Source organism: Leptonychotes weddellii, chromosome 7 (assembly GCF_054177405.1).
Source record: "Leptonychotes weddellii isolate Sample4059 chromosome 7, ASM5417740v2, whole genome shotgun sequence".
Taxonomy (NCBI): domain Eukaryota; kingdom Metazoa; phylum Chordata; class Mammalia; order Carnivora; family Phocidae; genus Leptonychotes; species Leptonychotes weddellii.
The window spans coordinates 123,741,131-123,758,605 of record NC_138375.1 but is presented as its reverse complement, the minus strand read 5'-3'; the positions used below and the strand labels follow the sequence as shown (position 1 = coordinate 123,758,605).

Genomic DNA, 17,475 nt, shown 5'->3' with positions numbered 1-17,475 from the left:
AAGTGAACCACACACCCGATGGGAAAGGTCCTTTCTGTTTCTCTAAATCTGAGGCCCCCTCTAGTGTTGGAAGAGAGTCACGCGCAGCACGCAAAGCAAGCGAAGACACAGTGCACCCTATTTCCCCAGGGGCCTCGCCAAACGAAAATACCTCCGGTCCATGCGTGTGGCAGGAGAATCAATGAGAGAGGTGTCTAACCATAATTAATATTTCACATTCCTGCTGTGATTCACAGAGTTGTTAGCCTCTCGTGCAGTACTTTCCTTCTCTGTCATTTACTGCTGGGTTGTTTTTAGAAGATTAACACTTCGCTATTAAGGAAACAAAACAAAACATAGAATGCGCGCAGGGGCTTTATTTACTTTCCCAAAAAAATACACCTCCTTGAAAACAACAGAAAATTATTTTCATGTTTCCAAACTGCCTATTCTGCTTTTAGGGAAGTTCTCGGTAAACACTATATATTTCCTAAAATATCCTTAAATTTATTATATTTGGGAATCAGAAATTTTAAACTACCTATACCTTAAGACTCACCTAATCTGTGAATTTGCTAACAAACTCTGGAGAAGGAGGTGGGAAGTGTTGCCCTCAGGGCTAACGCTGGCTATGAAGAAGACGATGTACAGGAATTCTCAGAAGTTCGCAGGGAAGGGCACTACATAAATCCAATGACTTCATCTCAAATACTTTAAAAACCAACTGATTAAAATTAGGGGGAGTTAAAAAATAGTCGTTTTTCACTCTTCTTTCTCAGCAGAAGCCTTTGTGTCTTTCTGCCTGTTACATTACAGAGGTTTTGGGTTAAGAACAAGCATTACTGTTAAGGGGAAAATAAAAAAATCCTTCTTTTTCAAGAAAACAATACAATCTTGGGCACGAGTGGGCAGGCGAACACCTCTTTAAACTTGCGACTTTCATCTTCCTGAAAGTTAGGAGCACAGTGAAAATTTGGAAGTTGAGTGGGTGTTGAAACAAGTTTATTCTGTGTTAACTTTATTTAAATAAATGCCCAGTTTGTCATTCGGGAGAGCCTAGCGCTTCTTTGCATTGATCTTGCTTTCTGTTTTCAAACTTGTCACTTGCAAATGTTACAAGTTAAAAGCACAAGCTGTCTAAAGTAAGTTAAATAAAACTGTTTACAGTTGGCCTCAACTTTCGAGATAGCTGTATTCAAATGAATAGGACGCAGCATTTTTAAAGTGCAACACATACTCTTTTGGCTCAACATGAAAAATTATACAACTGGAAATTACTGCAGTCATTTCTCTAAGGGCACATCTCGTGAAAAGCTGTTGTGAAAGTTAGCTATGAAATTATAAATTATGAGAAACACTGAAAAGTCATTTAAAATGAGTATATAAAATGCAATTACAAATAAAACCAGAGTGGGAGAGGTAGCATAAAGTAAATAAAATCAAATAAATACTGTACAGTAACATACAAAATTTTGCTTATAAAAAATTGAAAACTGGTTTTAAAACATCCATTTTCCCTTCTTTCGAGGGGTTTACAATGAAATTAAAATTTAGGCCTGGAGTCTCTGTAAAGATTTTCCAAATGTTATTAATTACTGGCATTGTTTTTTGCCAAAACCTCTCTGATCTGTCGGTCTAGTTCACTTATTATTCGATCCTCGTGATTATACACACCCGTCCTCATCAAAGTATCCCTTTCTTCTATGAGTCGAGTCAAATAATCATCCAAACCTTCCAGGGTATTGCCACGTGGGCTGTCCATTTTTCCACTCGCAATCTCTCTGGAATCCTGGTACTGTTTCTGTTCTTGTTGCCTTAACCTGAGAAGTCAAGAACAAATGCCACTCTAAGCAGGCAACAAGTGCTGTTTTGGTTTTTGATTTTTTTTAGTTAACAAAACACCGTTTCAAAAAATGATTTAATGGGAAATTATGTCTGTAGCATTATTTTCAGGAAGATAACAAAAACCAGTATTCTGCTTGGCTAGCCAGAGTCCTCATGCTCATAAAAGACAGTTTTGAAAACAATACTTGTTTTTCTAATTATAAAATAGACACAAACTGTAGCAGTTCTAGAAATACACACACACAAAATCGTGATGATCTTATCCAGAGATAACCAATCTAAATAATAATTTTCTGTATTTCTTTTCAACTAAAAATGTGTATGTACCTTAAATATTTTTCTAAAAAATTCATCAATTTTTTAGTATAGAGGCAAGGCTGTATACTACTTTTTTCCCACTTATAAAATGTTTTCCTACATCTTTCAGTGTCTTCTAAAGGGCTTCACCACATTCCTTCACTTGGAGGTACCCTTCTTTAACCACCCTTTATTGCTGGTCTTTAGGTTGTTGATAAATCTTTGTTTTTGTTGTTTTGAATAAAATTTCCTTAAGTCATTCAACAAATATCTGTATGTACCCAACGGTGCTAGGTGTTGGGGATACTGCAGTGACTCAAGAGGAAAACTCTTTACTATTACAGAGCTTTTATCACCAAGTGTTCGTAGAAAGTGACATTGTTTCCATGTGAATGCCTGGTTCAGACGGCATGTACCTTTTACGATTTTGTATGTTTGTGACGCCTCATCTAGGAGTCAGAGAAGGGACAGCAGGTATCAGACTGGGACCTGGGTGTTTCCAGTGGAATACTGTTAATCACGTGGCCTTGCGAATGTTAAGTATACTTACTATACTTTCCCCCAGTGATTGTAACACCAACTTTGGACAGCAGAGTATGTTTTAATTGGGTATGTACAATTAAGAGATAACTTCATACTCCTTTATGCAAGTGGCTACAAAAATGTTTTAATTTGCAACTACTCCTAAATTTTATCTTTATAAATGGGAAGGGTGAAGCAGTTGAGTCTAAGCCCCTGCTTCTGAATGGTCTTCAGGATAAGTATGCCCATGAGGACCAAATCCACTTCTGAATTTATGCAGAGTGGGGAAGAGGCAGAAGAGCCAGTGAGGAGAGTCCTGCACTCACAGACAGGGAGGACTTGGCCCCAGAAAGGGTGTAGGACTGTTGATGGTATGTATATACTTTGGTTTGTTCATATGATCCCTTAAGATTCCCCACAAAAGAACATGAAACTGAACTATCCAGTCCAAGATGGACATCAAACATCTCCATCTGTTCTAAGAGAAAAAAACCTAAGTAGTCAAAGCACTGTGCTTTGGGACTCGGGTGGCAATCAAGTGGTTAATGGGACAGGGGTACAAATTAGAGCAATCCCTGTGGATGTTCCCTCTACTTTAATTCTTAGAGCTTTCTTGGACAAAGAGGTCCTGTATGCAAACTAGTAACATACAACCTCAAACTATGTATGAGAAAGCCCAGCCATTTTCTTGTTCATCTGTTGATGCATGAAGGATACACAGAATTTTTACACCAGTGATAGACGGTTGCTACTGCATCTTTACTAAAATGCAAATCACCAATCAGGCTCACAGTAGAATTTTAGAACCTTGTAGCTGAAGAAACCCACAAAGTTAACAAGGGAAACTTGACAGCCCTGACTGACACTATGTCTGGACTTCACCTGCACACTCTTGTCACTAGGAACCTGCGACTTTGTGGAAGTGTTCTGTAGAACGTTCCTTCTTATACTGAGCTTGGTATGTCGCCTTATCCTTTCCATCCGCTGGCTACGATTCTGTTCAAGAGGGGCACCTACTTCTCTTTAACTTGGGAGCCCTCCAGATACCTGAAGACAGCTATCTAATGCTTTGTCCTAGAGTTCTCACGTTCAACTTCCCTCTCTCCTGACCACCTTTTTGGTCACATTCCCCTGGAAGCTCTCTAGGAAGCTGACTGACCTGAAAACGTGTTGCACATCAGTACGAACACCCAGGAGTGGTGGAACCAATGCGGAGTTGTGAACACTTCTACCAATGGCCCTGTGAGAGCCACGTCACACTGTTGCTAGCGGCCCTGTGTGTCCTCCCAGCCTTCCTCACATCAACGGTCTGCTCCTGTCTTTCCCATCACTTATGAGGTCTGCCTTATAATTCATACAGGGGACTCTTGGTTCTAATGTACTCAGTGGTTTAAGTCCTTGCTAAATCCTAATTTATTAAGATATTAACGATAAGACTCAATTTTGCACAATCTGCAAATCTGATAGCCAAATGGCTATCTGCATTTAAGCCACGAAAACCGTGCTTAGCAAACAGCAGAAGCTTAATACCTATATACTAAACTAAACTAAAACCACAAAAAAGAAAAAAATACTGTATGTCTATGACAGCAAAATTTTAGAAGGCAAGGGTCATGTTATTTATAACATCTTCCATGTCTATAACACAGTGGTAGGTTCTCCTACTGGAACTCCCATTTCTGTATGGGGGAGAAAAAGGGAATTTTTTGGTTATTATACCTGTTTAATTCATTTCTGATATCCAACAATTCTTGTCTCTCGGTCTTCACCATATCTTTTTCCTCAGCAGCCAGGTAACGGAGCCTCATCTGTTCCAGTTCTTCTTGCTGTTTTTTAAGTCGAGCCATTTGACTTTCTTGCTCCCGCTGGAAAGAAAGAAACAAGCCAGAACTCGAATGTGAGGAGTAAATATATTTTGTACAACCTTGACTTGTGATCATAATCCCGCTAGACAGGACCCATGACACAGCCCTGCGCTCTCATTCCGAGACGCACACTGTCTGGAAAGGGCCAGGTTCTCTCGAACAGTCCCGTCTTCTTGCGGCCAGCCACAGCCGTCCAGGGCACAGTCCGTGACTGAAGTTAGCGAAAGACCGTAAGAGAATCCGAGGTGCAGGCAGGAAGAGTCTGCTGGCAACACAATGAGTTGCCACAAGGACCAGTGGCAAAAGCATCTAAGAAACGGTTAATTATACAAAGATACACCGCGAAAAACCGAATGAACGGTCTCTGCACTGGTCACTAATTCCTCGTCCACCTCAGGTCATCATACACCTTTCTACTCTTTACATTCACACAAGAACCTGCACATAGGACAAACTGTCTTTAAAATAAATGTGCAACCGTCCCCAGAGTGGATATCCACGATTGAGTCAACCCCTCTCTCAGTCACGGATGCGTCTGGACCAAAGGTGGGGCTGCAAACACCCCATCATCGAACAGAGTCAGCTCGTGGTTCTTTGCGCAGATTTCTGTAGGGACAGGTGCTCTGCTTTCGTTAGGACCGAAGCCCCAAAGGGGACAGCTCTATCAGTAGGTATATGTCATCCTCTGTTTTTCAACATAAACTTTTGAATAACGGTAAACAGAGTTCTTACACATGATAAGTGTACAGAGTGGTAAGATTTTACAGAGCAAACTACTCCATGCAGATCATGAAACAGAAGCCCCCTGTGCTTCCTCCGACCCACTAACCACCCCTCCTTTCCTCAAGATAACTACTGCCTAATTTTTTACGCCACAAATAAGACGTGACTGCTTGAACTTCACAGAAATGGAATTCTAGGTATTACTTCACGTGTGGCTTCTTTAAGTTAACATTGTTTTGCAGATTGATTTGTATTCAGTAGAGCTGATGATTGCCGTTACTACATAGTATTACACTGGATGAACATACAATCTTTTCATTCTGCTGCGGAGGGAACTCGGGGTTAGTTTGAAGTTGTGTTCTCTAACGCTGATGTAAATATTACTGTACATGTCTACGGGCTCATGTTTGTATGCCTTTCTATTGGGTATATACCTAGGATTCAAACAGAAGGGCCATACGGTAGGAGAAATTCAGTATTAATAAGCATTATACTTCCCTCTGAGCATTCCAGTGCTCCATATTCTTACCAGTACTTGGTAATATAATTCTTTCTGCATTTAAACCATTTTGATAGGTTTATGTGGCAGTATCTCGCTGTAAATTTATTTTGCATTTTTTTCCCAAGACTAATGAGGTTGAACACGGTTTAGTATTTAAACGGCATTCTTCTTTTGTAAAGTTCCTGTTCAACCATGTGGCACTTTGCTCTACTTGGTTATGCGTTTTTCCTTACTGATATATTTATTATGTACCTTATATAGACAGGGATAAGTCTTTTGTTGGCTATTTAAATTGCAAATATTTTCCACTAGTTTTGTCTTGCCTTTTCATTTCTGTAACAGTGTTTCTTACTTAATTTTAACATAGTCCAAATTTATTCTTTTCTAGCTAGTGCCTTCTATGTCCAATTTAAGGAATTTTTTGCCTGCCTCAGTCTTGAAGAGACTCTTGTATGAAGATGCTCTTTTATATCATCTTGAAGCTTCATTTAGATCAATAATTCATATGCAATGGGTTTTTTTTTTTTTAGCTCAGGATGTGACTTTATTTGGAAATAAGATCATTGCAGATATAATTAACTTAAGAGGAAGATATACTGGAATAAGATGGCCTCTTAATCCAATATGCCTGGTATTCTTATAAGAAATGAGACATATGCAATGGGTTTTGAGTATGTGTGAGATCGTTTCTTTTTTCCCCCCTATAGAGCTTCAACTGACATGGCAACATTTACTAAAAAAATATCCTCTCCTACTGCTTGGCAGTAACACCACCCACGACTCTCTAACCTGATCTATTTCTCTACCTTTGCATTAAATCATACTGCCTTAATACTGTAACTTTTAAAATAATCGATCTTGATAAGTGATAGTCTATTTTCATATAAATCTGTTTCTATGGCTGGGAAAAAAAGGCCCCTGGGATTTATGATTATGCCTAATCTTCAGATCACCTTGACCAAAACCATTATCTTTACAATACTGATTCTGTCATCAGTGACCACTGTTTACTTCTTCAATTATGTAGGTCTTACTGAATTTCACTGAATGTTTTATACTTTTCTATATACTAAGGGTAACAATTTTCTTAGAATATGCTCCGAAGTATTTCTTCTTTTGAGATGTTATTGTAAATGGCAGAGTTTTTAAATTCTCGTTTTCTAATTGGCTCTAGTACAGAGAATTAACATTGACATTTGGTTTCCAGCAAACTTGCTAAACTCACTAATTCTAGATCTTCTGTAGATACTTTTTGGTTTTCTAAGTGTGTCATCTACAAATAATAGCAGTTTTATTTTCTCCTTTCCAACTAATAAACCCTTTTGATTTTTTTCTCCTTTGTTTTCTTAAGGTGGTAAACCACCATGTTTGCTTTTGTTTAATAAACCCTGTTGTGATTGTTGTTAAGTGGTTTATCAATGTTCCTGGGACTGTCCAATATATTTTGTTCTTGTAATGTCCTTGTCAGATTTGGGAATCAAGATTATGCTAGTCTCATTTAGAAAAGAAGAGTGTTCAGTCTTCCTACTTTCTGAAACAGTTTGTCTACAATTAGTGGTATTTCTAAAATTTTTACTAAAATTCAAATGTGTAGCCATCTAGGCCTAGAGCCTTTAGATGAAAGTTTTTCATTACAGATTCAATTTCCTTAACAGCTATCCAATGAATATTTTCTATTTCTTCTTGTGTCAGTTTTGTAAGTTCTGTTTCTCAAGTTTACAGAAAATTTTTATTACCATTCTCTTATCTCTTTCAATGACTATGAGATCAATAGCCCTGTGTCCCCATTTTATTCTTGATGTTGGAAGTTAGGGCATATTCTCTTTGTCCTTGAACACTGCCATGAAGGACATCTTTTCAAGAAAGAACGTTTTGCTTTGTTGATTTTGTTGTATACTTTCCCATTTCCTTAATTTTTATTCATCCCTTTCTTCTAACTGCCTTAATTTCTTATTCTTACTGACCATCTGAAAGGAATAAAGAATAATTTTTTTGCTTTTATTTTTTAAGTGCCCTCAAGGTTATAAAATTTCCCGCTAAGCACAGTTTGCATTAAATCTCCTGTCTTGATATGCTGTATTACTTTTTGGTTCAAAACATTTTCTAATTTCACTTGTGGTTTTCAGTGTAGCTATGGGTAATTAGAAGTGAAGTACTTAATTTTCAATCATTTGGGGATATGAGCTTTTCGTTATTAATTTTTAGATTAATCTCACTGTGGACAGAAGATACTCTCAATTACAACCTTATGAAATTTGTTGAGAATAGTGTGATCTTGCATGTGAGCAATGTGGCTAAATGTTCCATGTGTACTAGAATATGTGTATTTTAGATAGCTTATAAAATATTCTATATATACCAATGGTTGTGTTGTTTAAATCTTCTAAATCGTTACTGCTTTTCTTGTTTGCTCTATCACTTCCTTGGAGAGTTATGGTAAAATGTACCGTTATTGTCTATTTTTCCTTTAATACTAAAGTTTATTGAGCAATAGAAAGCTTCAGAAGAGAGAGGGGGGACCCGAGAGGGTTGCCTCCTTTTAGTTCTCTTGATTTTTTTGCTTCATATAAATTTGTGGCTGTTGCCAAGTGCATACACAGGTAGAACTGTTGTCATCTTCCAGGTGAATTGACCCTTTTATGATGATGAACACTATCTATAGGTGTTGCCCTGAAGTCTACTTTGCCTGACAAAAGTAGTGCTAGATTGGCTTTCTTGTGATTAGTATTAATGTGGTACATACTTTTCCCTCTTTCAAATTTATCCATTCTGTACCCTTACCTTTAAGCTGTGTCCTTTCTAAGTAGCATACTGCTGTTGTTTTTAGTTTTTCATGTAATATTTGTCTCTACTAACAGTATTTGGTCCATTTTATTTAAAGCAATTGGTCATATAACTGGTTTAAATCTTTACATGTTAGGACGCTGTACTTGTTCCATCTTTTTGATGTTATTCTCTCCTCTGGTCTTTTTTAGATTAATCCTTTGTCTTTTCACCCATGCCCCCGCTGCCTCCCCTTTTCAGCTTCTTATTATTTCTTAAAAAAGAGTAAAAATGACTAATACAGATCAGGACTTTGACAACTTCACAAATAATGGAACATACTTTAAACATTTTAACTCTATTTGTTCCTCCATCTCTCTTCTACTTTGTCCTTCTAGGTTTTTGTCATGAATTTTAATTCTACATATATCAAACTCAACAAATGCTGTGAGCGTTGTTTTCTACAATCAATATGTAGTCAGATATTTATTTCCATTGCTGTTTATTCTCCTGTTTTTGTCTGGGATTATTTTCCTTCTGCCTGAAGAACACCTTATATTTTTACTCTAGGTTTGCCATGACAAAGTCTCCCAATTTTTGTTAGTCTGCAAAGTCTTATATGTCACTGTTACTTACGAAGAACATTTTCACTGCATACAGAACTTGAGGTTGGCAGTTATTTTCTTTCAGTACTTCACGGATGTTACTCTATTATCTTATGAATTCCTTCGCTGCTGTTGTAAAGTCATCTGTCTGGATTGTTGCTCCCATGAAGGCCATGTCTTCCTGTACCTCCATCCCTTACGGTTTTCATTGCTTTTTTGTCAATTTTACTATTATGAATCTAGGTATGTTTTACTTTGTATTTATTCTGTTTAGAGTTCATAAATATTCTTCAATCTGTAAATTGATACCTTTTGCACTTTCAGAGAATTCTCACCTAGTTCAAATACGGCTTTCTCTTCCATTCTGTTGTCTTCTGAAGGCTTGCCAGAGGCTTAGTATTTGTGTCTCCCCCAAATGCATACAGGTTTCCCACCTTTTTGAAAGTTGGTATTACACTGCTTCGTTGTTATGAAAAACCTACATTAGTATGTTTTTTTGCTAAACAATCTAAAGAGCAGTTCCCCTACTACAAAAAAGCCATCATCATACTAATGTAGGTCTTTTGTAAAAGCAAAGTGGCGAAACACCAACTGGGGGAAAGTTGGGGATACTCTCTGCTTTGCACCATTTTGACTTCGAAGAAGTTTTACAGGAACCCTCTACTTTCGGATAGCTGGGGAAATGTGTGTAATGAAACCTAATCCCCATTTTGAGCTGTTAGGGGATGGGGCCTTTGGGAGGTGATTAGGTCATGAAGGTGAGCCCTCATAAATGGGATTACTGCTCCTATCAAAGAGGTCCAACAGAGCTCCCTGGTGCCTCCACCACATGAGGACGCAGAAAAAAGGTGGCCATTTATGAACTGGGAAGCAGGCCCTCACTAAACATAGAACCTGACCACACCAGCACTATGATCTTGGCCTTCCAGCCCCCACAACTTTGAGAAACCAATCTGTTGTTTGTTAAGTCTGTGGTCTTTTGTTATGGCCGCCCAAACAGACTAAGACAGGGTCTCAGTTACACACAAAAGGGAGTCAGTCTTGTATAGTCTATCCCACGTGACGCTCAAGTTCTTGGCTAAATTTTCCATCTTCCCCCCGCCCCCTTCAGTTTGGATGCTTTTTATTGACTTCACCTGAGACATCCTTGGGTCTGCTATATCGAATATGCTGTTAATTCATCTACTGAATTCTTACACTGCATTTAAAATACTTCTCAGTTCTAGAATTTCTATATCATTCAAAAGATTCCAATTCTTTACTATAATTCTCCATTGTATCACCTATTTTCTAGAACAGAGTGATAGTAGTTATTTCAAATTTGGCTTCTGGGAATTTGAAAATCTGGATTACCTTTGACTTATTTCTACTGAGCCCAAGACATAAAAAGGCATTCCCCAGTGAAACCACACCAGTGGTTAATAAAGAAATGAAAAGATGCTCCAAAGAAGTAATCAAGGATATGAAAACTGAAGCCACAAAGTGATACTATTTCAGACCCACCAAACTGGAAAAAATTAATACATGTTATAATAGCCAAGTGTTGGACATGGTATGGAGAATAACAATTACACAGCACTCTTGGGAACTGAAAAGTTGTACAACCACTTTGGAAAGTAATTTGGCCATATTTAGCAAAGCAGAAGAAACCAGTGAACCCTTTTACCAGAAACTCTACTTTTTGATATAAACTCTAGAGAAACTTGGGACACATGCAAAAATGTTCAGTGTTGTCTTATTCTAAGTTAAAAAAAAAAATCACTGAAAAAGGACTGGATAAATTGTGCTATGTTCATATATTTGTTTTATAAAGCATTAAAAATGAACTATAGCTAAATCTTAAAAGCAATTTTAACTCATATAATGTAGACAACAGAATGATTCCATCTATATATAAAGTTCAAAAACACACAAAAGAAAAGCAAAGCAAGAATAAATACCAAATTTAGGCAAGTAGTCCGTCACCTCTGGAGGGGCTGCAGTTGAGAAAAGGCACACGGAGGGCTTCTAAAGCACTGATAATGCTGTTTCTTAAAATAGAAGGTGGTGGTTGGGATGTATAAGAATCTTTTTTTTCCCCTCCTCTTTGGACTGTTAGGATAGATTTCTTTTAAAAAGTTAATTATTAAAAAAGAAAGGACAAGAAAGCTCAACAAAAATATATCAAATTGTTACCTCTAGCTGAGGAGGGGATAAGATTACTGGTGATTACTATTTTCTGTGTTATGCAGTGTTGCAAAATTTGCATTTGTTTACAATTAAGCAAGCATAATTACAAGCAGGAAAAAAAATACTGAAAGCCAATTATATGATGTTAGCTTACTCTATAAAATTGTCACTTTATGAAACTGGAAACATTCTAGTTCTAAAATATTGAAGAAAAGCCTTTAAATGCCTCGCATTTTTCTTCAAGTATATGGCATTAATAATCATCACACATGCATGCACAAAAATTAGAGGTTAGAGAAAGAAATCCTCTCTGTTGCCAGGTGCTATGGGTTAAAGGCTCCTCCATCAAGTGAGTATAATCTTTATTTTGCCTTAGCTGCCTATAAATCCAGAGAGGAGATGTAAACATGCATACACTAGACTAAACAGCGGCTAAAAAGTGACCACTACTGACTCTCCCACTCACACATACCATGTAAGTCTGTGGGAAAAACTTACAACGAAACTAAGGAACTCAAGTCAAGTTTTCTGAAAATAACCCAGAGCTGACAAGTCAGTAGGAGGGCCTGGATGGTTTCAAGACACAGTTTTTAACCAAGACTTGGACCTCCAACTGTTTTCTTAAACAAAGATTTACATCCCCTCCTTGGCTAAATTACTTATAAATTAATCAAATTAATTACCCTGAGTGGATAAGCAGGAGGCTGGACAAGATAGTGCTGATGTCAGCCAATGAAGTCTGTGTTGTTTTAACTAAATACATCAGAGCTTAGTTTTAAACAGATCTACTGTGCACAAATATGGTAAGGGACCCACATCCTACCCCAAATCTTCCTTCTGTTTCCTGTCCTGGGAACAAATGTACCTAGTTTTAATGGATCTGACATAATGAAAATGTTAAATTTTCTCCACCAACAAATTCATACCTCTTAATGACTGATTATTATTATTATTTTTTTAGAAGTAGTGGCTTTTATTCTACCTAATTATTTTCTAGGGTGACAAGAAATGGTTTTAAACATATTATTTAGAAAACAAAAGTTAAAGCGACAACCTTGAGTAACTGTAGAACAAGGAAACTCAAGTGTTTGGGTTTAAAAATATTTCTACACTGTATCTTTGTGGACGTGGGGGGAAAAGAAACTAAATTTCCCCTTAACTGTCTAACAATCAGAATTCTTTAAAGATCTGTGCTACACACTGTAGCAAAGATATCAAATCCAGAATGTCTGGGGCTCATTTCCTTGTTTTCTAAGTTCGGACCCATTTAATGTTCTATTTTACAGCCATCTTCCCCGTTCGCAAAGACCAACAATAACAACACAAAATTACAGCTTGGAAACACAGATTTTTATGGTTGTGAGGCAGAAGAAAAGATTTTTTTTTTTTCTAAATCATTAGAAGAGTATGATTTTTTAATTCACAAATTGACTATACTGGGTCACCTTTGAGTAATGGAAATCTGTTTAAACATTCTTTTGGCAATAGGCACCAAGCATTAGATCTTATTTCCAAGCTTTACCAGCTGGGTTTTGTCATTAACATTTATTAACAATCTAAGATATGGCTTTCCCCGTCTAATCCGTACTACACAAATGTTTTGTATGGCCCTCCAGAGGATTTTGCTGTGACAAATTACTGGCAGAGATTATAGCCCCGTGGCTATTCACCAGAGGCAATGTAAAATTAACATGGTACTAATCCAATTTAAACAAGAAGTTGCACAAACAGTCCTCTGCACAAAAGCAGATAGAGGATTCCAATTTTATATTCAAACACAATAAATGTGTTTTTAATAAAAAGTTCTAAAAAAATTGTATTTTCACACATATGAATTGTGCCTATTTGATGAAGTTATTCATTTTTAAACCTGCAAAAAATAGTTACTGGCTCTTGCATTTCTTCCTAAGTGCCGAACCTCAAAAGTCGTCTGTAGACCATCAGTGATGCCTAGTGACCTCAGAGTTTGTTTACAGTGTTGTTTCCAAAGCAGAAAGTTTGTGGGATAAGGAACAGAATTACTCTGCAGGGAAGATCACTGCACTCAAAGAATAAGACTCTTTTCTTGAGCAAATAGTTCAGAGGTGAGCCAATAATGTAGGGCTGTTTTCTTCTTAATACAGACACTAACTCCAAGGGAAGCATCTGACTTTTGTGATGATAACCTCTCTGTTCGGAGGAACAAACACCAAAATTACTTTGCCCATGGTTTTTAGGCAAGAGGGTAGAAAAGACATAGGAAGAAAGGGTAAACAGAAAAGAAGGGATTAAATGAGAAGAGCAAGAAATAGCAAAAGTGTACAAGGATGCCTGCGATAGGAAGGGCAGGTGGGTGGCAGCCTTTTCGAGACAATTCTAATGAAATTCTGTTTCAGTAATTAGGGCACTTCCTTTGGAGAAAAGAGTCATCACTAATCAACAGCTAATACTTTTCTACCTTTTCAGTACTGATTCTGGTAATGGCTTCTAATGAATTACCATTCTCTGAGTCTCTGAGCCTTCACTATGTAACTTTTCTTCAGCTGCAGGCACCGTCTTCCCCATCTACTCTTGGTTTTAAGACTGGAAATGATAGCAAATCTGATCGTGGTATTTCAAACACTCTTTCCAACACTGTCCCCTTAGCTTTGAGGGAGCTGGGTATATAATGGTAAGCCCACTGTCCTCTTATTTTTCTATTTTGGCTAACTTCATTTGGATATCTCACCACCTGCTAGACCCTGGAGAACTATCAGTCCTCCCAGCTGGACGCGGGATTCCCCATGAGACAGCGCCGCTCTGTGGGGAGCATCCACTCGTGTGCAAGGGGCACCACAGGCTCCCAGTAAGGACAGGCTGACAGAAAGAGGGAAAGTGAGAACTACAGACTCCATGCTCTCTCATCTCTTTATACCCAATCTTTAGGACGTTCTACAGATTCTCTGGTGTATCTGCACGTTTAGGATTTTTTTTTTCCTTCTATACAGTTTTCTAAAGAACATCTATAAAACTACCATGTAAATACAAAGTACTATTATTACTCAAACTATATCCTACCCACTTCCCTGTTGCTATTACTATATAACCACATCCGCCGCTTCTGTAGACTTAAAAATCTGAAATTGTTGACTAGAACACCGTAGTACCAAATCCCTCCAATATTTTTCTGTCCCCAAAAATATCCAAAGCTACCAACCAATTAGGTCCCCGCTGACTAAAACCAAGAACACTCCACAACAGTTTTAGGGCTCAGTTCCTTTTAACGGTTAACAATGTACTGAGCACATCCTAGTACCAAACCTGTATTAAACGCTGTATAAACCACTCATTCAATTCTCAGAACCACCTGTGAGGAGAAATTAGTCTCCTCATTTGTACGGTGAAAAATCAAGAGGTAGAGCCAAGATTCACCTCACCTCTCAGGACATGTTCTAAACCACCTCTGAGAGAATTTGAATCCTGTCACTTTTAACAGCTACTCCCAACACATTATTTCCTTGTTCCCAATTCCTCAGGCTTCTCCACCTTGTACCGTATGTAGCCTAAGGCCCTTGGCATCGTGGCTTCAGCTTCTTCCTGCTCGAAGTCACTCAGTTCTCACCATCAGAGCTTGCCTATCTAAGTCAGGGATGCCACTTTCCTGGCTGGGATGTGCCAAACGGTGACTTGTGCCTCAGTACTTTGTCAGAAATCCCTAAAGCCTTCCCTGGCTCCCTTTGTTTTTCTTGAAATTCTTGCATTATTTGGCTTCTAGGGAATAAAAAGATAACATGAAAAAAGGGGAAAGAGCCTGGACTCCAGGCCTCGCCTGCTCGCTCATGATCTGTGTGAGCAGGTGCACCTGACTTAACTTCTCTCAGTCCCAGTGTCTTTCATCTGGAAGATGGAAATAAAATTACCTGCTGCAGAGGGATCTTGGTTAGGATGAAATGACAAGAAGTGAGCGGCTGGAAATCCTTGTCATGATCACCCTCTTTCTAGCTGCTGCCTCCAGCATCAGCTCTCCTCTGTCCTCTGCAAACCTAAGGATACTCAGTTGTGTCTGCCACGGCTTCAATTCTCGCCTCTGCAAGGGAGTCCTTGCTCTGTTCTTAAGCCCCATCAGCCTCCCTACACCGGATCCATATTTCTGAGTGCTTGCTGAATTTCTCTCTGCAGAAGTTAAAATGTCCAACTTTGCAAGTCCTATCTCCTCCTCATCTTCATACTGCATTTCCGTACTGGAAAACTATTTCCAGATGGTAAGGCTTTAGCCTTGGGCATCAACTTTGACTTTCTACTCTGCATTAAAATCAGGTAGATGGTGCTACACACCATCTACCAAAACTATTTTTTTTTTTTTAAACAAGAATCTGTGTGTCCCGTTCCCACTGAAGTTCCAGTCCTTATCACCCAAAATGACCACTACAAGGGGTCCTTCTCTGGGGTCCAAGTACAGTCTATGCTTTCCAACTCCGTGCCTGTTTGCCATTATCATTTCAGTGATTTTAGCCTGTTTGCCATAATCATTTCAGTGATTTTATTTCCAGCATTTCCCTCACTACTTTCCTCAATCACAACCCACTCATCAGAGGTCTATCTCAAATACCTCCTCTTCCACAACACCTTTCTTAAGTGCTATAAAATAGATGTACTTTCCTCTCCTGACTACTCTGGATGGTTCTTCTCAGGCTCTTTTAAATATAAATGTTGTACTTTTCTTCCCTACTACTAAATTGCAAGCTCCCTGAGGGAAAGACTTTTTACCTACATCAATAAATCTAGGGCAGGCAGTAGCTTGAATACAGGAGGCCCCCAGTTACACTCATCTATCCTTAGTCCTGTGAACTTTCATGGTCATTCTGTGTCATCTCAACTCTTCTAGGAGCTATGGTAAGGCAAATTGTACTATTAATTCTCCTGTAGTCTTGGATATAATTCTCTATGAGGGCAGGAAGCGATTAATACGATACCACAAAGATGTTTAATAGCATTTAATGGTCATGGAGACAGATATAAAGAATACAAATTTGAAAGGCCCTATGTGCCAAATTTCATTCAGAATAAAACTGTTAAAAAAAAGGCAGAAGTTAGAATAAAGCTAACCATTACTGGTCCTTAAAAGTGTGAGGTCAAGTAGGTTGGAGTCTAAAAAACCTTGCTCACATTTTACTTGATCTTAATCATCTGAGGAAATTGCACCCCAAAATAAGATTAATTTCTCCTGAGGCTTACGGCATTTGTTATCAAGTAGGAAGGAGGAGGGGGAAGAAAAGTAACGTAAGAAGAACTCAACTCAGGAAACCACTATCACTTTTTAAATTCTTGTAAAATTATGCAAAAATTGTCTCTCCTTTTCTTCGCTGAATAAATGCCTATGTCTTCTAGGAATAATATTTAAAATAAGCTCTTCAGTTGGAGGTCATGTTAAATTTTTTAAGTTATTCTTAAAGTTCTCTCCTGAACAGTACTTTCAATGGAAGGAATTTATACTAAGAGGGAAAAAAATGGGCATTTTATAAGTGAAAGTAAAATAAATTATTCCCACTTTCTTCTGGGGAGGATAGTTGGCTATTTAAAAAAAAAAGAGAGAGACCTAAAAGCTTTTTTTTTTAATTAAGATTAAAAGATCTTTAAAAAAGCCCCTAACCTCCTAATGTCAGAAATAGCCCTGGAAATTGAAATGGACACATCTGAACATAAGACATATTGCCAAATACGCATACTTGTAAAGAATCAAGGGACAAAAAGACATAAAATGAACAATCCATCATCAGCTATAAACTACATACCTGTTTAAGTCTGGCAAGTTCTTTCAAAGCTCGTCCCCACTGCTGCTTGTAATGCAGTTTAGACTTAGTTGCAGATTCCAACTTCCTTTCAAGTTCAACCTAACAGTGATTAAAATCATATCAAGTGAAACACTATACCACTGTGTACAATCACTGAAAGATAATATATACAAAGAGTCTGGCTTAAGAAAAGAGTTTATATAGTGTAACATACGACATCATCTAAAACTGTTATATAATTTACTATAAATATTATGGCACATGAACATTTTCTTGTTTAAAATATAGTCGTATTTTTACTGCCTAACAGCCTATGCTAAAAGGAACTGAATCAGTCTTAACCTCCAGACAGTTACTATAAATGTATTAAAACGTGTAGAGTGCAAAACACATTAATTTTTTACAAAAAGCAGTTCTTACTGTTAGCATTCCAATTCAGCAGGCACTCTAAATCT

At 37.8% G+C, this 17,475-nt stretch overlaps 1 protein-coding gene across 2 annotated transcripts in view; it reads right to left on the bottom strand.

Moving 5' to 3' along the window:
* Positions 1-336: 336 nt before the first annotated feature.
* Positions 337-17,475, bottom strand: part of CEP120 (centrosomal protein 120) — a 64,300-nt gene continuing 47,161 nt past the window's right edge. For both annotated transcript variants that reach the window (XM_081827163.1, XM_081827164.1), the window contains 3 exons: positions 17,021-17,119; positions 4,363-4,508; positions 337-1,799 (listed from right to left, as the gene is read on the bottom strand). In XM_081827163.1, coding sequence (XP_081683289.1) covers positions 1,568-1,799; positions 4,363-4,508; positions 17,021-17,119 — 477 coding nt within the window. In that variant the 3' untranslated portion in view covers positions 337-1,567. The remainder of the gene's footprint in view (positions 1,800-4,362; positions 4,509-17,020; positions 17,120-17,475) is intronic.